Genomic DNA, 21,281 nt, shown 5'->3' with positions numbered 1-21,281 from the left:
AATATGCAATTAAGATTGAAATTAATTCTCTAAGAAAAAATAAAACTTGAGTTTTAATAGACTTACCTCAAGGAACAAAGGTTATTGAGTGTAAATGAATTTTTAAGGTATGAATTTTTAAGGAAAAATATTTTTCAGATAGTTCAATTGATAAATATAAAGCAAGGCTTGTGGTCAAGGCTTTTACATAAAAGAAAAATATTGGTTATTTTGACACTTTTTCTCTTGTGATTAGAATTTTTTTATAAGAATTCTTTTTGCTTTGACTTTAATTTATAAGCTTTTTGTTCACCAAATGGATATTAAAACATCATTTTTGAATGGTAATTTGGAAGAAGAGATTTATATGATACAACCCAAGGGATGTGCGATTCTTAGGCAAGAAAATAAAGTTTGTAAACTTGTCAAATCTCTTTATGGCTTAAAACAAGCACCTAAACAATGACATGAAAAACTTGATCAAGTTTTAACAAATGATGATTTTTTTACTATTCAAGTAAAAAAATGTGTTTATGCAAAAATTTTGAATAATGATTGTATAATTATATGCTTATATATGGATGACATGCTAATATTTGGCTCTAGTACGCATGTTGTTAATGAAACTAAAAATTTTCCTTCTTCAAATTTTTATATGAAAGATATAAGTGAAGCCAAAGTGATCCTAACTGTGAAGATCATAAAGAATGAAAATGAGATTTTACTTTTTCAAGAACATTATGTTGAGAAAATTCTCCAAAAGTTTGGACATTTTAAAGATGCTTCTCTAAGTACTCCTAATAGTTCCAATATGCAATTAAAAAAGCACAAGGGTGACCTAGTTGCTTAATTTGAGTATGCATAGATTATTAAGAGTCTATTGCATTTGATGATTTTTACCAAGCTTGATATAGTTTATGTTGTAGGCAGATTGAGCAGATATACCCACCATCCAAGCAGTAAACACTAGGAGGTTCTAGTAAGAGTTGTGAGATATCTAAGAGGTACTATAAACTATGGTATATTGTATAGTGGATTTTCCTTTATATTGGAAGGATACAATGATGCTAACTGAATCTTAAATTTAAAAGAGACAAAATTTACTAATAGTTATATATTTACTCTTGTTAGTGGTGCAATAACTTGAAAATTTGCAAAATAGACAATCAATACAAAATCCTTAAGGGATTCTGAATTTTTTGCCATAAAGCTGGTTGAAACTGAAACTAAGTGATTGAAAAACTTTTTAACGAGTATTCCAATAGGCAAAAAGCTTACACCATTAATGTTTTTATATTATAATAGCTAGTCTACAATAACAATAGCTAAAAATAAGACTTTTAATGTCAAAAGTAGACATATTCGATTGAAACATAATATTATAAGGCAGCTGCTTAAAGATGGGGTCATATCAATCGATTATGTAAAATCAAAGTTAAATTTGGTGGATTTGTTAACTAAGCCCCTGGGGAAGAAATTTATTATTGAAACATTGAGGGGAATGAAACTTATGCCTATTTGAAATTAATAGTAATAGCAACCCAATCTTTGTGATTGAAGATTCTATGAAGAAGGTTTAATGGGTAAGAATAAGTCATTTGTTAGTTCTGCTAACATTAAATTTTTTACACCTTCCTATTGTTTGAAAAAGTGCTAGAATGCATTGAACAGAGATAGAGTAGAAGCTCTTAATGTTTTTATAATCCTTGTGGCTGGCATATTTATTGCAGATACACTTGATGAAAATAATTATACAAATGTTGAATAGGGCGCTCTTGTGAGATCGTGGCAAAATCTCTAGAGTATTTGTTAAAACTAGGTGTGCGCATCGTTGATAACATGTAAAACCGTCATTAGCAGTAGAGATTGTAGGGATATAATTCAATTAATAAAACCTTTAATACACACTCAAGATCTGTTAACCAATAACAAAGTTACACCAACTTTTCTATGTGCTAAGTTTTATTAGTCCAGATTTAGTTCAAGTTGAAAGACACTAAATTCAAAGTGATTATCTTCCATGTGAATAACTCAGATGATAATGGTCTTTTTGACTTATGTGGGGGATTATTGTAGTTATTGTGTATGTATGTGTCAAAAAAGAAGTCCCACATTGCCTACATGAAGAGAGCTCTTAGTATGTATTTACTAACGAATAAAATAAGCTAGTAAAATGGGCTTAGAGAAAATATGGGCTCGCGTGCACGAAACATGCCAACTCAAGGTGATCGTAGTTAAAAATAATCAACTCACCCTCCCGCACTCGTGTCAAAGAGGCACTAGGTTCTTTTTATCAAATTAATTTTGCAAAAAATAAATCATTATTTATTTAAATTAGCTTACCATAAAACCTTGTTTTTTGGCTCTTTGAAATTTGAATCTCAATCTTAATGTTTTATGGGTTTTATGCACATACTTAAACTGATTTTATTATTGACGTTACCTGTTCCCCAACAACTCTAGACAAGTGCTTAATGGAAAATTATATGCTTGTAACTAGAGCTTAATGATGGTTTAATTCGGTGATTACTATTCCAACGTTTGTCTAGGATCTTGGCCTATATATAGGCATGCATGCATGCAGAACCATTTCACCTGGCTCTTGAGCTTTTGAGTCTTTCTTTCCTCCTCCACCTTCTGTGTCATGCTGGTCTGCCTAAGTTATCTTATTAGTATTTGTTGTTCTGTTGCCTTGCTTGTTTGTAAGATGAGTTTGTTTAATCTTAGAGAGCTACCGGTCCACCATATCAGTGTGTCAGAATAATTCTTGAGAACAGTGTCCTGCGGCATGACTCAAGCTATAGTTTGCTACCTACTGCCAACAATTTTATGGAAGACTTATTTATGCCCAATGCCCAATGACATGTGCGTTTAACTCTTTTGATATTCAAGTAAAGAGTTCCCCTTAAATATTGTTGCTAGGCCAACTAGAGCTTGCAAACTCAACTCAGGTTTCTGAATAAACAAAACATCTTTGAACAATGAGGATACAAATAACTGAATAAGCATGTAATAAGTCACTTAAAATCACGCAGTTATTTCCAATTCAATTAATGCTCTCGAGTACTCCTAATAAGGGCAACACGAGAAGACCTCGCCCGTCACTGGCTGCCTCAGATATGCTCGACGTGTATAACTAAACTCCTGAAAAAATCTGATAACAATAGAACCCACCAAGTTGGAGGAGCTGCGGAGTCGAAATTGAGTAGTTGAAAAGGGGAAAAAGGGGAAAAAAATACCTGTAGGGGCTAGTGCACGTAATGCCTTCTCATTCAGAAGAAATACCCAAATATGCAAAGGGTTCAAAAATTTAAAATCTACAAAACATATCAAGCATTGCAGAAATTCAAGGTTGCCAGTTGGTTTTTCTTTTTTTTCTTTCTTTTGGGGGGGTGGGGTGCTCGTAGAATTGGAAATTTGAGTAGTCCAGGAACAAGACAGCACAGACAATGTGCTTTGCCTATTGATACTTGATAGTATAATGCACAATGAAAAAATGAAATTGGACCACAAAACATAGCCAATTTGTTTTGAGAGAGAGAACTTCACACCAAAAACATGTCTCTTCTCCCACCTAGAGGTTGTAAGAGTGGGGCGGGATGTTAGTAGAGACCAATAGTTTGTGCCTTTTTGATGTAACGAAAAAACATTTTTCTTCCGCTTACCTTCTTTTCCTGTGGTACCTGTGTTCTATTTAACATGGAACTTGGCCTCTCACCTTCTTTGAAATAACTTTCATTCGATCACATGCTTCTTTAAGGAGTTTCACAGCCTGCAGTATGAAAATTCAAATAATATATATTTACCAATTTTTGGATGATTAAGGAATTTATTTAGACATAGAGGCGTAAAATTATAAATGTAGAACCATAACCCCTGCATCAATAAGCGACTGCATTTACGAACTTGGCCTATGAACTGGCCCAATCGCATCACTACTCATCCCACAATTTGTAACCTTTCGGAAAGTGGGGCAAACAGAAAAAAGTAAAGTGATTTAAGTCTCATTTGAAGTTTCAAAAAGAGAAGTCCAGCTGCAAATTCGAGCATTTCAGCTAAAAGATTCAGATACTTTTTTGTGGTGTAAAAAGTTTTAATTACTTCCTTACCACTTATAATACATATTTCGTGTAAATATTAAGAGAAATTGTAAGGACTATTCTACAGGATTATACAAATATCAAACGAACCATCCAAATTTCACCGATAGTAAGCTGCCTAAACACACTGCATCTATTGAATACTGATAGAACCCAATTCCAACTTAGTCCATCCAATAAACACCAACCTTCTAATCAGATTAACTGGGTCGATGTTTCGCGAAACTGTTCAAAGTAGTCATGTTGTAGGGTGTCAGCCTTGTCAATCCAAATGCAACCGAAACAAACTGACTACATGATATTAGTAATTCAAATATTTTATGCTTTTTTCTCATTCAATTAGATCATGTTTAACTCTCTCACTTTAATTTTTTGAGATTATATAGATTAAATCAAAAGGTCGATGGCAAGAAATCATTGCATCTTTTCAATGACGTTTTGCAAGTCATAAGAACAAAAAGGAGAACAAAGTTGTCAAAAAAAACAGGTTGATAGATAGATCAAAGTAATTCAATGACTTTCGAATTACTGAGAAGCCATCATTAACAGGCTCCCAAAGTCAAAAAGTTAGAAAGTACTTAAAATGAGAAACTTTCATATCCACAGGCCTACATACATATACCCATATGTAAGAAATTAGAATAAAATATGTTTACAAATTTTTCATATAGCTGCCCACAACACATTTAATACAATCTCGGGAAGTCAAATAAGATGGGAAATTTGTTCAGGCAAATATTGGTAAATACTAAGAACAACCAAAAATAATGAAGGCCAACAAGTAGAAAGGAAAAGACATAATTCCAAAAGCAAAAGAGAAAAGAAAAATAACAACAGCTATTATTTAATTGTAAAGGGACAGCAGAATCATGATTATAAAAACTAGCCTTTGCTAGCAGATTTTTACCAGTTCCCGGTGGCCCTGGTAAGAGAATCCCCTAAAGAAAGGAAAGCCTTAGGCTCATAGGATCAGATGAACAAAAGAAACAAACGGAATACAATCAATGCAGTCTGAAAACCGTAACATTATACTACATGAAGACAATCAGGTTCATTAGTATAGCATGCAATGAAAACAAATAAAAAGCTATCGTGTTTATTAATGCAGGCAGCGCACGAATTCCATAAGTAGTGACGTCATCATGTCATCAACTCATTAAAAGGCATGGAAACCTAGTGCCTCCTACAAAGAAATGAGAAATCTATAGAAGGAAAGGAAGATTATGGAAATAAAGTGAACTATCAGGATAAAAATGAAAACCAAGTGCCTCCTGCAAGGAAATGAGAAACCTATAGAAGTTAAGGAAAAATATGAAAGTAAAAGCATGTGAACTGTATGGTCAGGCATAAAATTTTTGGCACAAGGATGAAATGACTTCTGCAAACCTTTGGCAACTTTCCTTCCAGGCATGTAAACATAGCTGGATTCTTTAGGTACTCCGCAGCTTGCTTAAGCTCTTCTTTTGCATGATCACGTTAAATGTTTTATCATACTGTGAGCAAGGAAACACAGATAGATAGACAATACTAGGCACGGGCAAAACTTCTTATCTATTGGTTCTGATTAATAATCAACTGATCAATGAATTAGAATTTCACCATCTTATTAGCCAAAAGGAAATAAGAAATATAAATGTACTATAGCAAGGCTGTTGTTCGCTCATCTATTGCACTTGCAATCTCAGAAAATTATTAGCAACAGCCCAAATTTCTAGCTGATAAAGTTCTCAAAATACACTAAGCGGCTGGATGACATATTACAAGAAAATCAGATTCTGTTTACCATTGCAGAACTTAAGATGTTAACCTTCTGTGTCATCACTTCCTTGTTCAGCTCCTTGTTCAGCATGGTAAAAACTTGCGCCAACACTTGAAGCTCCAACGCCACCCAAGCTTGATTTGCATTTAGCAAGTGCAGCAGCATCCTGAAACCTAAAACCTAAAAGATATTTACATATCGTCAGGCTCACAAAGGAATTCAGGTAGCCGTTACATACTATATGAGAGAGAAACTAATGGCTCTCACCAAAACAATCCAATAGCAATAGTAAACAAGATGGCTGAAATAACATTGAGCAAATAGTGGTTTGTTTAATAACGCTGGATCAACCTAAAATAGTAAACAACTCAAAGAGATTAACGCTAAATACTTTTTGGGAGAGAGATCATCAACTTAGTGTTCCCTAGAGACTAGTAAAGAAGCTTTCCATTCCCAAAGTGTATTGCCAAACCTGTGTTTATTGAGTTCAACAAATAATGGAGTCTGCTTTGCCGCATTCTCGGGATTTTCGTTGGCTTCAGCAACGTTCCTCTGCTCCGTAAATAGCCATCAATTTGCAAACGAAGGAAGGTCTTTGGGACGCCTTCTCTCATCCTCGCCCACAACCCTATAAAAATGCCAGTATCGGCGACTCGGCCTCCCCGTCCTCCTTTCAACACATTGTCGCGCTCTCTTCTTCCCCACATTCTCACCCATTTCCTGGCAAATTTCGTTGGTCTCCAAACTTAATTCCCCAATGCGACTCTGCCACTCAGCCTTCCAACTGTCAGTATCAACTACGTCTACCCTCTGTTCTTCTAAGACTAAAGCGCAAACGACTTCCGCTATGCCTGAACTTTCCCCACCAGTTCTATCAATATCCGATTCTTCATCAACAAAACTAAATATCATCACCCATGAAATTTGACTCAGACAGTGAACTCGCATCCTCCGGTCGAGATGTACAAAAGATCAGCGTACCGCGCAGGCGAAATCGCAAGTTATGAAATTCGGGGCTGACCGCATGAATATAACATTCTAAGGAACAAAAATGAAGTGAAAGAGAGGGACGAAGAATTGTGTATGAAGCCGTTGTTTTGTCTGCGAAGTTTGCAGAAAAAGTGAACTTTGAAGTGTTGTCATTGCTAGGATTTATCACTGCGCTCATGCCCCCTCTGAGCTCACTTCCCCTCGCTCGGAGAAGACGGAATATTTTGTATCAGAGAGAGGAAGTTGCCTAATCATCCGGTATCGAAATTGGCGCCGGCTTAAGATTTCCGTGAAGATTCGTTTGTACTTTTATCGATTCTCTGCTGTGGCGACACAACGAGTCGCTCACGTGTCATTAAACGTGGATGTCATTTTTTCAAATTCTTCGAAGTGTTAAAGGGTGGTAATATCGACACATTAAGTAGTCATATACTCATATGATTAAAACAATAAAAAGACATAACTATTCGGTCAATTATTAATATTTAGGAACAACAATGGAAAAAAACTGGTGATAACATGGTAGGAAAATTTTAAACATCTATTTGATGATGGATGCAACATTTTTTTACAATAATAATTTGTAAAAAAGGAGATTAGGGAGGAATGCAATAATTTGTTGCACTAAATAAGGATATGTAAAAAATAAAATAAAAAATAAAAAGTACAGCATTTCAACGGATACGTGATTGCCATACATCAATTAAATTGTTAAAGATCTCCTTCTATGCTATTATATTTGTGGTAACATTTGTGAGTTTGTCATCTGTATTAAAAATTAATATCTTTAACCTTTTCCTACTTCACATTTAAGATACAGCAACATAGAGCTAGTTTTATGCAAAAATAAATCTTGAAGGTATAATCCAGTGCTAAACAAAATCTAACCTTAATTGTTATTTATGGTCATAGTAAAAAATAATAAAATTGAAAATTATTTTATACGAAAAGTGAATGATAGTGAACAATCGAAAGATAACAGATCAATTCTTGAGATATGAGCTTTTATCCCATCATTTGATCCTAAAATTACTCTTGCTTTCATAATATGTTTGTCTATTTGAGTAATGATTACACGTGTGTCATTGCAAATACTAAGAGATTTATCAATATTGCTTAGAAGTATAATAGAAGCTCCAACTTCAAAATTTCAATCCATGATTTAGTACATTGGACAAATATCAAGTTTGAAAACTTAATGGAATATAAATCATCCATTGAATCAATGTTTCCATCTTAAAAGCAAAATTTTCATTTTTTTTTCAAAATAACTATCATTTTAAATTTTAAGCATTAATTATTTTTGAGAAAATTGACCTGCAAGTCCTTATAATTTTGCTTAGTTTTAAATTAGGTCCCTATATCTTATTTTATTTTAATTAAACCTTTATAGTTTGATCTATTATACTTCATTCAATCCAAAATATAAGCATTTCCCCTCAACGAATCCTAATTCAAAATATAAACAACCAAATATATGTAAAAAAAGTTTTTTTTTTTCATTTTATACCTTGTATTTATTATCTTAAATCTTTATATAAACGTATCTCTTACTCATCATAGAGTGCATTGGTAATTGAGAGTAAGGGTAAAAGGAGAAGACAATATATTCCCCTAAACTACAATAGAAGTTATAGTTAAATAATTCACGATTTATAAACAATATTAGTTAAAATCTTAAAAATGTACACATCTTTCTATTTATATTCTAATTAAATATCCTATATAAAAACCTTGATAATAGTAATTAAAATTTTTATATATGATTTTTTAAAAAAAAGAGTAATAAATATAGTAGGGATATAATTAAAAAAATAAATATAAAAGTTATACAATCCCAATATTTTGGATCAGGTAAAGTTTCTAACATATATATTATATTATAGTATAAAAAGAGTATATTTTCATGGGAATGAAAAATTTAATAGTATGTGAATTTAAAAAATACTTATATTTTAAATCAAAGGGAGTAGATGTTAACCTTAAAGGTTAAAATTAATAAAGATTTATTAAAACTTCAGAAAAACAAAATACTTAGTTTACAAAAAATTTAATTTAATAATTTTAATCAAAAATAAAAAATAAATAAAATTTGATTTAATACACTGTTTACATTGCTATGAAAATTCTATATGCATTAAAAATATTTAGAAGTAAACTTAATTAGATAAATTTTGAACTATAAAAATTATATAATTAATTCTAAAATTATATATTCATTAATAAAAATATGAAAGTTATTAATTGTATTTTTTAAAAAAGAAAAATCTAAGGATTTCATCCTTCAAAGATTAAAAAATTTGATTAATCAAATTATAAAGGCTCAATTTAAGACAAAATAAACTGCAAATAACTAATTTAAAATTGAGTGAAATTGTAATATCTTACAAATATTTTTTCATTATTTTTTGAGAAAGAATATTAAATAAAAAATATTTAAAAATATTTTTACACTCCTGTTCAAAAAACATTTAGGCTATTCGCCAACTTCTCAATCAGTGGGCGTTTTGAAATGGGAAGAGCATGAGCAAGATAAAATTTCGGCCACATAGATATCTTCCAAAATGGGGCTTACACATTTCACAATAAATTTCTTACCGAAAATAAATTTCACAGAAAATTTAAAATTCAGTTAAATTAGAGCAGACAAGCCTCCTATGATGCACAATTTCTGATCAAGTACTGTGGAAATTAAGCACAAACTACCTCGCCAGCATCTCCATTCCAAAAACTGAGCATAGTTATTAAAACAGAAACGCTCGTGCAAAATGCTCACATCATTCAGTTCCAAAAACATTTCACCCAATAGGAAGTTGTTGCCCTCCGAAGTAATACTGATTCGTGCCTACTGGAGTTCTGAAATGATAAGGACAGCCAACGAAAGGAAAATTAATGAAAACTGAACTTGTTCCATAGTATGTCATTTGTGAGCCAACTAGAAATAAAAAATTGGTCCACACCAATTGCTTACAGAACTTCCAAATCTCAATCAATGAGGAGAAAAAAAAAACAAAGAAACAAACGGGAGGGGGGGCAGATAAAAAGCGGCCGACGCAGATCCAGAATCATGTCAGGCCACTGTAGGACAGTTGAACCCTAATTTCGGAGCTCTATTTCTTGGCCTAGTTGAAGTTCATGTGAGAGGCATGCTATCGGTTGTGACCAGATCCATAGGAGTGCATTGTTGATGTAGGTGGGAGTGAGCTATGGCTTGGATACTGCATCATTCCAGGAGCCATTGGCGGCGCCATAGAGCCAGGTGGCATGTAATGATTATTCTGCATATGGGGGGGCATAGATTGAGGTACTGGTGGAGCAGCTGTAGCCCACCCGGACTGAGGCTGGTGCATCACAGGCTGCTCAGGGCCAGGAGCATACTGAACTCCGTTGTATTGAACAGCATGGCCTCCCATGGGGACAGGATGCTGCCCCAATATAGGCGGTTGAGTGTCCACAACTGGTGGTGCATTGGAGATGGTATAGTCTCTGCTCCTATCATTATTAACCTGGAATCACACAAGAAGCCATCAACATTACAACCCTCAAGTTACTGCTATAGTTGACGTGCACCTCTTTGAAAAACAAACCTCAAGACACACACACACACAAGATTGGTCAAACTGTTCCTCATCAGTCTCTTCCACATAAGTTGACAAAAGCAAAACCACCCCCCCCCCCAAAAAAAAAGAGCAGACTTTGTTTGCTAACATAACCAATAATCGCTTCTTCGTCATTCAAGGAAATAGTCAAATGGCTACTTATTTTTATAGCCAAGTACCTTTATGCTAAGGTCAGTATGACGTGAATATGAGATGTGTAGCTTGCAAAACCCCCCATCATAAATGCAGTGACCCTCCAAGGCTTCCTTGGCCACAACAGCAGTTTGTACATCTGCAAACGATGACATGCAAACATCTCAAACAGTACATACATACATACTGTTAGGTGCTCAAATAATTCAAGGAAATAAAAAAAAAAATCTATTAACATGACATAGAACAAGAATCTCATTCTATATTTCTTTCAATAACCACGCTTAGGAGAATCTCCAAAAGGTTTAAAAGACTTTTATTTATCACGATGACATGCTAGCTTCTAAATTGCTGGTCATATTTATAAAGCCAAATACAATCTAAAATAAATAAAATCTAAATAACTACATAACTAAATAAAATCTCCTAGAATCTAAATCTAAATAAAATACTGAATAAAATCTAAAATCTAAATAAAATCTGAAGAAATATGATGTGTAGGATAGAGGAGACTAGAGAAGAATAGAGGAGAGACGAGAGAGGCTGAGGGAAAGGAGAGAGTTTTTCTGAATGCTGCTCAGGATATTATTTCACATAAGAGTCAAATACACCGATAGCCCTTATATAGGCTCACATAGGACTAACTCACTCTCTCTAACTAACTGTAACCTTATTATCCCCTAATCACCCTATTGACCTCAAGGGTTGGAGGTGACAAAAGTAGGGTGTTGTTTCAGCAACTGAAACAAAGAAATGCAGCTTGCCTCTTCAACCAGAAGGCCCTTCCATTGCACAAGTACTTCTGTAATGATCCTGCCTTTTCTCCTACCCCTTCGCTCATTCAATATTTTTTTTCCAGAATCAGATCTGAAGGAGATTCTGGCCAATCCATAGGGCGATGCTGCTACTTTACTAAAGGATCAAGACATAATTTAAGCCAAGAGACATGAAAAGTGGAGTGAACCCTTGATTCTGGAAGTAATTCCAACTTACATGCCACTGGACCTACCTTCTTACAGATTCTATAAGGCTGAAAATATCTTGAAGCTAATTTCTGAGAGCTTCTTGATGATGTAGAAATTTGATGATAAGGTTATAACTTGAGAAATAACCATTGTCCCTCCTCAAATTCTATCACTTCAGTGCAAATCAGCTTTCTGCTTCATTCTATTTACAGCCCTATTGAGCTTCTCTGCCGCCACATCTCCAGGCAAATATGCAATATGCATAGGGGGAACCTGTCCATATGGCAAATCACAAGGAGTAGTTTTTGTGGAAGTGTGATAGGATGTGTTATACCATCATTCTGCCAAAGAAAGCCATTTGTGCCTCTCCTTAGGTTTTTCCCAACACACACACATCAAATAATTTTCCAAACAGCAATCGAGCACTTCTGATTGCCCATCCGTTTGTGGCTGATAAGAGGAAGTAAACTTCTGTTCAACCCCCAAATAATTTTCCAAACAGCGATCTAGCACTTTTGATTGCCCATTTGTTTGTGGGTGATGAGAGGAAGTAAACTTCTGTTCAACCCCTAAAACCCTTAAAAATTCCCTCCAAAAATTACTAACAAAGAGGGGGTCTCTATCACTAAGAATCTTGATTGGTGCTCCATGTAATTTGTACATATGATCCAAAAATTGCTGTGCCAAGGTAGATGCTGTAAAAGGATGAGACAAAGGCAAAACGCGTGCATATTTACTAAAACAATCAATAATCACCCAAATAGTGTCTTTCCCATTTCACTTGGGCAACCCTTCTATAAAGTCCATAGTCACGCTCTCCTAAACTCTACTTGGAATAGGTAGAGGCTGTAGCAAACCTGGATAAGCCACTAATTCACACTTACATCTTGCACATGTATCACAATGCTTCAATAATTCGTTGATATCTTCAAATAATTTTTGCCACCAAAACAACTTTCTAACTCTTTGATATGTAGCTTGCACACCTGAATGTCCTCCCTGTGGGCTAGCATGAAGCCATTCCAATATTTTCTGCCTTACACTAGGAATATTTCCCACCACTAATCTGCCATTCTTTCTTAAATACTGACCATCCCAAGAATATTTTCCTTCTGCAGCAACATGCTGCTGCAAATGAGCTTTTAAAGCTCTTAAATCCACATCATCGTCCCAACTCTTCTCAATTTCCAGAAAAAGGAAATCTGAACAGGTATGAAGAGACACTTGAAATACCTCATTTTTAGGCATCCTTGAAAGAGCATCAGCTACATTATTGTCATTGCCCCTTTTGTAATGTATTTCATAATCATACCCCATAAATTTGGTCACCCAATACATTTGAAATGCTGTTTTTAACTTCTGATATAGCAAATATTTGAGACTTTGCTGATCAGTTTTAATAATAAACCGTCTTCCTCCAAGGTATTGATGCAAATGCTCCACAGCTTATACTACCCCCAGTAATTCCTTCCAATAGATAGAGAGATTCAAGTGTCTAGGAGCCAAAGCCTTGCTGAAAAAGGCAATAGGTTGACCCCAATGCATCAGGACAGCACCAATGCCAGAGTTACAAGCATCAGTTTCAACCACAAACAGAGAAATCTGGAAGAGCAAGAACAGGGGCTGCGACCACTGTTTCTTTCAACCTTTTACATGTAACAGCAGCCAATTCTGACCAATGGAAATTATTCTTCTTGAGTAGTTCTGTTAGGAGCTTAGTCAATGAACCACGACTCCTAATAAACCTCCTATAGTAGCCTGCAAGTCCCAAGAATGATCTTGCTTCACTGTAGTTAGTTCCAGCCAATCCATCACTGCTTTGATCTTCTTTGGATCAGTTGAGATGACTCCTCCATTAATAATGTGTCCCAACTATTCTACTTGTGTTGCAGTAAAGGTACACTTGCTTTCCTTCACAAAAAAACAATTTTCCCTTAGAATTTGTTAAACGCAAGTGTCATGTGTGAGATTCTAAACAAGGACTATAAATTAAAATATCATCAAAGAAAACTAAGACAAATTTCCTTAAATACCCCTTGAATATACTATTCATGGCACCCTGAAAGGTTGCAAGGCATTAGTGAGCCCAAAAGGCATTGCTAACCACTTGTAGTGGCCTGAATGAGTGCGAAAAGCTGTTTTATAAATGTCCGTGGGCTTCATTCGAATCTGATGGTAACCAACCCGTAGATCCAACTTAGTAAGCCATTTAGCATCCTTTAATTCATCCAAAAGCTCTTCTACAAGAGGAATAGGGTATTTATTCTTAACTGTCCTCTTGTTAAGTTCTCTATAATCGATGACATGCGCTGTGACCTATCTTTCTTTTTCACCAACACAATGGTGAAGCAAATGGTGAACTACTTTCTTGAATGACTTGTGATTGCAACAATTCTTTCACTGTGTCTTCAATAGCATTCTTTTGAGCTGCTAGGTGTCTATAAGGCCTTAAATTGACTAGATCAGAACCTTGTAGAATAATAGGATGGTTGTGACCCTCTCTCAAGGGAGGAAGAGATTTAGGCTCCTTAAATACGTCTGAAAACTCAGTCAACATTCCTTGAACAGCTTTTGCAAAACCATTCTCCCCTTGTAAGTGAAAATAAAACAGCTTTTCATCACCATTTTCCACTAATTGCAGCAGCATAAACACCTGTCCCACAGCCTCCAAATCATTTTCAATCTTCTTAAAATCAACAATTTTACAACCTATTAATTCTTGAGGCTGCAATTTACACATTTTCCAATCATACCAAAAAGTCATGGACAGTTTATCATAATCCCAACGAGCATGATGGATGGGTTTCAGCCAAGATAATCTTAAAACCATGCCATAGGTCTTGACTTCCATTATTTGGAAATCTCCCCAAATTTCTCACCCTGCATCTTCCACTTTACTCCTTTCAAAACCCCATAAACTTTAAATTTTCCACCCCCTGCTACTTCAACTTTTGCCACAGGGTGAAAGTCACCTTTCCAACCAATCTTTCTAGCCAAGCCACAGTCCATGTAGGCATGAGAAGCCCCATTGTCAATGAGGATTTGCATGTTTTGTCAACCCACCTACCGTTGGATTCACATAGCAGAGGGTCCTACACTCCCTTGTATTGCATGTAAGGAGATTTGCAAACACTCAGATTATTCTGGAAGCCTTTCATATCTAGTGGAAACCTCCACGTCCTGTTTTGTACCCTCTTCACCCTCTTTTGCCTCCTCTTCCTCTAATTCAATAAGCTGCAGTACATTTTCTATGTTTGGCCACATACATGATCTTGAAAGAAAGGCTGGCGACAATAAAAATAAAGATTCCCCATAATTCCTTCACCTCATTCAGAGTCAACATTTTGGAGCTTTTGACTTGATTTCATGAAGACCCCTCACCTGTGGTTGAAGAAACAGGCACAAAGAACCAATCCTAGGTGCGAAAGAATGTAAATTTGAGGATTGGACTATTGTACCCTTACTAACGTGGAATTCATTACTGACAGATGGCCCTTTCATATCTCCCCAATTATTCAAACCCTTTGTTTCTTTTGGATAAGCATTAAAGATACTTCCTTGCATCTACGTATCTTCATTTCACCCCAACTAAACCAAATGAGGACACGACTCAACGCCATGAGTCCTACCGAATGCTTTCTAGCAATTCACTTCATGCGTGCATGCATGCGATGGCTCGTGCTTCACGCAAAGACTAAGGCTTAAACATACAAATATGTGCAGCAAATTCTACCTACAAGCCCACCGTGTAAGTCTGCACAAGATAATCTTTTGAAAGTTTGATCTTGCAAGCGATTGCAACAAACTCATCATCAAATTCTTCAAGTGAGCTGGTTTGACGAAGCTTTATGAGATCTTCCATCGAGGCTTCATAGGTAGGTCAAAACCTATACTTCAATTCCTCTATGTATTCTTGCCAAGTCCATCTACTTACCTCCTTCATCTGATGACGCAAGAGCTTGATGCCATTGCCAAGCTTTTTTATCGAGGTGCAAACTAGCCATGAGAACTTTCCAATCTTCAGATGTGTTATCTATTTAGAAATAAAATTCACACTTAAAGATCCACCCCAAGATATCACTTCTTTGAAATCTGGGAAACTCCATCTTTGTAAAACAAGTACAAGGTTGATACTCATGGTTTTCTGGTCATGGATGTCCTCTACAATGGTTGTTGCTTGTATGACCTTTGTCGGAAGTGTCATTACAATCACATACCATTTGAGCAACCTTATTGGTAAAGGCTTGCACGTCACTAGGGAGATTAGCTAGGTTGGAGAAGGCATCTTCCTAGGCATAAATTCGATCTTCACTGTTGTCTGCCATGGTACGTTGCTATCTCTGTAATCTGGTTTTTGGCATATAGGCCAAGCACCCCCGGCTCTAATACCACTGATGTGTAGGATAGAGGAGAATAGAGAGGAATAGGAGAGAGATGAGAGAGGAAAGGAGAGAGTTTTTCTGTATGCTACTCGGGTTATTATTTCACATAAAAGAGTCAAATACAGAAATAGCCCTTATATAGGCTCACATAGGACTAACTGACTAACGGTAACTAATCGTAACCTAATTATCCCCTAATCACCCTATGTACGTATCAAAATATCTATATCTAAATAAAAAAGCTAATTAAATAAATAAAATCATAAAATCTCTCCTAAAATATAATAATAGAGTCAATCCTAATTCATCTTTTAACGCTTCCTTCTTGAATAAGTCTTGATGGAAAATCTATTTGGAATCTTATCACATACATACATATTTAAGTGGAGGAGGGAGAGAGTAAAAATATATCTAAATAACAATGACACCAAAATTATAGATGCCTCCATGGAGACAGTCCACATATAACGAATTAAGCCCATCAAGAAGACACCCATCGTGTTGAAGTGATATAAAACATCATAATCCTAAATAGAATAAGCATATATTTCAGTTTAACCTACAGGAAAAGTGTCAAGAAAAAAGTTTATTGCAGCAAGAAATATGAAAAATCTTTCTCACAGATATCTATCCTAAATAAATCAATTTCACAAAATCCATGTCTTTAAGAAAGAATGTATCACGGGAAACACAACTTTCAAGCAAAAAACTGCATCCAAGGAAACACATCAAAGTGTGTAACAAGAAGATCCCACTTCAGTTGCCCATTTCTTGACTCAGATCATATGGCGGCTAATTTCCAAAGAGTCAGGCCAACATCAATTTTAACCTCAAATGCTTTGCATATGTATAACAATAAAGCTAAAGTAATTCCATTCCTGAGGCACTGATTTTGCCCCAGAATTTTATTTGGTCCCATGATCACCTCAATGTTCAAAAAAAAAAAAAAAGGTTCAACATTAATATCATAATTCCCCTCACTCCATTAACTTCACCACTATATTGCTCTTACATGGCTCGTGGCTGAGCGGACAGAATGATGGTTCACTACTCAAGTGGTTCCATACCACTCCCTTGTGCTTTTTATAGGTTTCAGTCTAATCCCAGTTTTTACAAAGGTTTCAGCTGAGTCACCATGCTTTCTTAAACAGAGGATGATATTGAACCAAACCTCACTTCGGCACAAAATAAAACTGTGATAAAAGAATTTAGGGATAAAAAGACCTTAATACCTAGATGATATTGAAATTGTAGACAAGCACATTCACTTGACTAGCATAAGACTTTAAATTAAACAGCACCAGCACATCATCTCAGCCAAGATGAGCACAAGTTCCACCTACAACTCTACCTGGGTATTGAATCAGAGCCTGTAAACCACCATTCTTGTCAAACATTGCAATCTTTTGGACTGGCCCAAAAGCAGAGAAAACCTGCAGAGTCAGGCAGAGGAAGATAAAAATAAAAAGATCTTATTCACTAAACTTCCAGATCAAATTGAACTCTCAAAAGCATATTAAAGTGGTTTAACATACCATGTGCAAGACATCCAAGGTTACAGCATACTGCATGTTTTCAATAGATGCAAGAAGAACATTACTCTCAGGCTCTAGTTTTTTCCCATCCAAGCCCACACCAAACTGCAAAACATAAACGCATATCTCAGTAAATCATAAGTCAGCAAGCACAGAAACCCTTGGCAGTGGGCCTGCACCATGCTGCTGTGCATGAAAGGAACATTCCCAAAAAAACAGAATTTGAAAAGCTCAGTATGGCACATACAAAGAAGCCAGAAGATATATAATATCTTTACTCCCTCAAATCATTATTAAGCTGCTCCACAAACATTACCTGTCCACTTCCATCTATGGCTGATGAAGCAACAGGAAGGTAAGGATTTGTGTAGTCTCTAAAGCAAGAAAAAGGTGCAGTTAAAATAATGAAAAAGAAAAACAAAGATTGCAATAGAAATAAATTAACTCAAAAACAGCAAGAGAGAGTACAGGGGCAAATAAAAAATGAAAATTGCACAAAAGAATAAGCAACACCTGCTCCTGTGGCTTTGGAACTTAACGCTTAAATCTGTATGTCCGGAATATGTGATTCTAAGGGTACATGGTCCCACGTGCTCAGGAAGCAGATACCTGATACGAAGGTAATACAATACCAACCAATCATCATAAGCCAACAAAACCTTTGCAATAATAATGCCCTGCAGGCACAACTTAATCATTGGAGCAACGGGTTGTGCTAATAACCACAAATTTGCAGGCACAACTTAATCATTGGAGCAAAGGGATGTGCTAAGAACAGTCAAGAACATGAACTACAACATGAACCAGAGGAAGAGAACTACATATAACCACAGGCAACAGCTCGTGTTATCAGGCAGCAAGGGTTCCTGCCTCTTTTGGACCGACCAAACCAACCCAAGGGCCAACAATGCATTTTCCCTCTCTTAAATTAAAATATATATATATATATATATATCTTAGCATCTTGGTCACAATCCCAAAGAAAATATAGCAGGCTTAAACCTTCCATACAGTCCCACAAAGCTTCAACTGGGAAAGAACATGCTTAAACAACCTTACAATATAAATATTGACGGAGCACAAGACACAAATTATATTCATATACTGAAATACAGGGATGGCCGATTAGTTACTAGCCCAACAGATGTCAACAACGCAATTTTTTTACATTCAAGACGGTCTTCGAGATGACATAACTAACCATGATACAAAAGAAATTAAACCAACACGTCCAAATTTCATCAGATATAGAATATAAGCTAAAATGTGATTGTGTAACAATCCCACTAGTGATCTAATTGCATGCATGCACCAATTCTATAACCTTAAAGTCAACAGCAAATGAACAGAGTACCATGTCAAACAAGTAACGCAAGGGATACCTAGGTATACTTCTACCATCCAACGCATCCTTTGCAGAAGTGGCTGTCTCTGCATCTGAAAATTGCACCAGAGCCTGAAAATGGTATATAAAATAAGCTTGAGCTCACGATCTATACATGAATTTCTCTCAATCAACAAAATTGAACTGTGAATAAACCTGGAATCCTGCTGTCTTTTCAAAGGTAGTAATCTTATGCACAAATCCAAAGGCTGAAAATACCTGCATCAGCAAATAACCTACTTTGAAAATGATACATAGCTAGTTCCTATTAATTGAACATAAAACGACCAATTCTGATGCCTGTTCAAGTTCTGATGTAAAACTGAACAAATAAATTAAATCTAGAAATCCAGATCCAAGAAATAAATCCATTACTTACATAAATTTCCTCACTTCTTCCATTACCACATTGTGCAGACGGAGCAAAAAGCATCAATGAGAAAAGGAAAATTTACAAACTATCACAACAGATAAGAAAGCATGAAGAAACAAGTATAAGATTGTCAAAGGTTTATCCGAAAAAACGTAACAATAACAGTTTACAAAAAATTGAAGAAAAGAAAGTTTCGCAGAGTGATTTACTCATATCATGGCTTTCAGAAAACAAACTTGCTTCACCAAATTAATTAACAATAGGATGGAGATAAAATTATCAGTCAGGACTTAAATTCAAACAACAGCTGTATGAAAAAATTGACCACCACTAGGTTCCCAACTATAAATCACGTGTTAACCAAGCATTTGCCAACATTAAAAGAAAAAAGTTTGACCTACTTTCAGGAAGACTGGTGAAGTCTCAACCTCATGAAACAATAATATTAACAAGATTAAAGTACTGATTAGAACAGAACCAGCAAATGAATCTACACAAGCAAAATAACACGACAGATCATGAGTCCGCAACACACAAGAGGGCAGAAAAAGCCACGCAACAGCCTAAGCTACAGTCTATAATAATGGTAGGAGTTGTGGGGAGAAGAGGGAAGAAAGAGGCAGTTTTAAGGAAAGGAGAAAAGAGACAAACACACATGCGCTCTTTCTCATGCACTAAGCTGCCATCGAAGATATTGCCTTGACATGGGCCTGCTGATTCATTTGCATACATGTCAACAAAAGCTTTCCATAGCATGACAAAGCAAAACCTAATAACAAAACTAAACAACCAGCATCCTCATGGTGACAACTGTATATTTCACGAACGGATAACCAAGAAATTGCTTACCAAGTGCAAAACATCAATACTGACTAGGCGTGCATCTGCACCTTCAATTGTTACCAACAGTACATTTCCGGCAACATCGGCAGCAGTTTTGTTATTCACTATTTCTTGCCTATTGGAATATTGTAGATATACAGTTTTTCCCCGAACTTGAGCAGGCTCCGAGGATGAGGCATAATATGATATCATAGCGATGGCTTGATTCAAATCTGCCTAAAGAAGATAAAATACATTATTTGTCACTAATAAGTATTAACTTTTTCTATAAGGTTAAATAAAACAAAATGAAAAAAACATAATCCACTCACAAATTCAATAAAAGCTTGATTTCGATTCGCTCCAACATTGCACTTTGTGTTCACAACTTTACCAAATGGTTTCCCAAGTTCAATCAGTTCCTCTTCTGTGCACTCCCACGGCAAGTTTCTCAAATGAAGCACCTTGGATGGCGGCTGCGTGTAACGGAACTGTGGTTGACTAGACACCGATGCCATTACAGACAATAATCTTAAGCCTGTTGAGAGGAACCAGAAAATATTGAGGTCACTTGAACTACAAATCATTCACAATCATAAATCAGGTAAAGCAGGCATAAATAGCTTCAAAAGGACAACTAACTACTTCCTCTCTGACCATTTACGAAGTCAACAACCTTGGACACAAGCAGATGGGGCAAGGGGGGCAAAGCCGACAGTCAAAAATTTATGAAAAATCACACTGCAGACGCAATTACAATTCCGAAAACAATAGGCCATGGATAGAATGGAAAGAAAGACGCAATACCAATTAAAATGATATCCTCGAAATTAAAAGTTAATTCACATAAATGATTTCAAGGGTTGGCAATATGCCCATGTATGAACAATCGATTCTAAGCTGTTAAAAAAAAAAACGCTTGGTCTAATCATGATCCAAGATATAGGATAGAGCGAAGGAAAAGAAGAAGATATGGACTGAATGGGAGAAAAAAGAAAACGAAAAGAAGTGAGAGGAAATCGGGAAGCAAGACAGGAAATAACAATTGCCTGAAAGAATCGGAAGAGAAGATGTCCGGTACGTGTTGTATTGCCCGGATTAGGGTTCCGAGAAGACGCAAACTTCGATTCGTTGAGAAAGGGAGAAGGGTCAATGGGGGAAGGATCCTCTCGACTCGACGTTACCTCCGTCTATCTCCTTGTCCCGTGGGCCGTAACTCGTGAGATCAGTCTGTTGTGGA

The 21,281-nt window shown here is 35.8% G+C and overlaps 1 protein-coding gene and 1 long non-coding RNA gene across 4 annotated transcripts; both read right to left on the bottom strand.

The window, feature by feature from the left end:
- Positions 1-2,889: 2,889 nt before the first annotated feature.
- Positions 2,890-7,100, bottom strand: LOC129302298 (uncharacterized). Its single transcript, XR_008591242.1, has 3 exons — positions 6,311-7,100; positions 3,854-6,018; positions 2,890-3,751 (listed from the first exon to the last, which is right to left on the bottom strand). It is a non-coding gene; the product is annotated as an uncharacterized LOC129302298 (long non-coding RNA).
- Positions 7,101-9,697: 2,597 nt separating this feature from the next.
- Positions 9,698-21,281, bottom strand: LOC129303922 (polypyrimidine tract-binding protein homolog 2). 3 transcript variants are annotated; one of them, XM_054943505.1, is made up of 11 exons: positions 21,091-21,281; positions 20,374-20,579; positions 20,069-20,278; positions 19,003-19,065; positions 18,845-18,918; positions 17,976-18,071; positions 17,779-17,836; positions 17,463-17,567; positions 17,279-17,360; positions 10,607-10,719; positions 9,698-10,334 (listed from the first exon to the last, which is right to left on the bottom strand). In XM_054943505.1, exons 2-11 carry the CDS (start codon positions 20,557-20,559, stop codon positions 9,978-9,980), a joined length of 1,344 nt encoding a protein of 447 aa, XP_054799480.1. In that variant the 5' UTR covers positions 20,560-20,579; positions 21,091-21,281; the 3' UTR covers positions 9,698-9,977. The 3 variants fall into 3 exon arrangements, with proteins under 3 accessions (XP_054799480.1, XP_054799481.1, XP_054799483.1); XM_054943506.1 differs by lacking the exon at positions 21,091-21,281 and having other exon boundaries at positions 20,069-20,274; positions 20,374-20,512; XM_054943508.1 differs by lacking the exons at positions 20,069-20,278; positions 20,374-20,579; positions 21,091-21,281 and adding an exon at positions 19,226-19,857.

Source organism: Prosopis cineraria, unplaced genomic scaffold (genome assembly GCF_029017545.1).
Source record: "Prosopis cineraria cultivar Desert tree isolate PC_DT_omini unplaced genomic scaffold, ASM2901754v1 PC2, whole genome shotgun sequence".
NCBI lineage: Eukaryota > Viridiplantae > Streptophyta > Magnoliopsida > Fabales > Fabaceae > Prosopis > Prosopis cineraria.
The sequence above is the reverse complement of the archived record's forward strand: the minus strand, read 5'-3'. Positions and strand labels throughout refer to the sequence as shown.

What these genes read in the sequence shown, in the direction of transcription:
- LOC129303922 (XM_054943505.1), bottom strand. Translation starts at nt 20,559, where the DNA reads ATGGCATCGGTGTCTAGTCAACCACAGTTCCGTTACACGCAGCCGCCA. An exon ending in AAAAGACAGCAGGATTCCAG is followed by an intron (nt 18,919 to 19,002) that starts GTTTATTCACAG and finishes TACCATTTTCAG; the next exon opens with GCTCTGGTGCAATTTTCAGA. An exon ending in CCATAGATGGAAGTGGACAG is followed by an intron (nt 17,568 to 17,778) that starts GTAATGTTTGTG and finishes TATGTTTTGCAG; the next exon opens with TTTGGTGTGGGCTTGGATGG.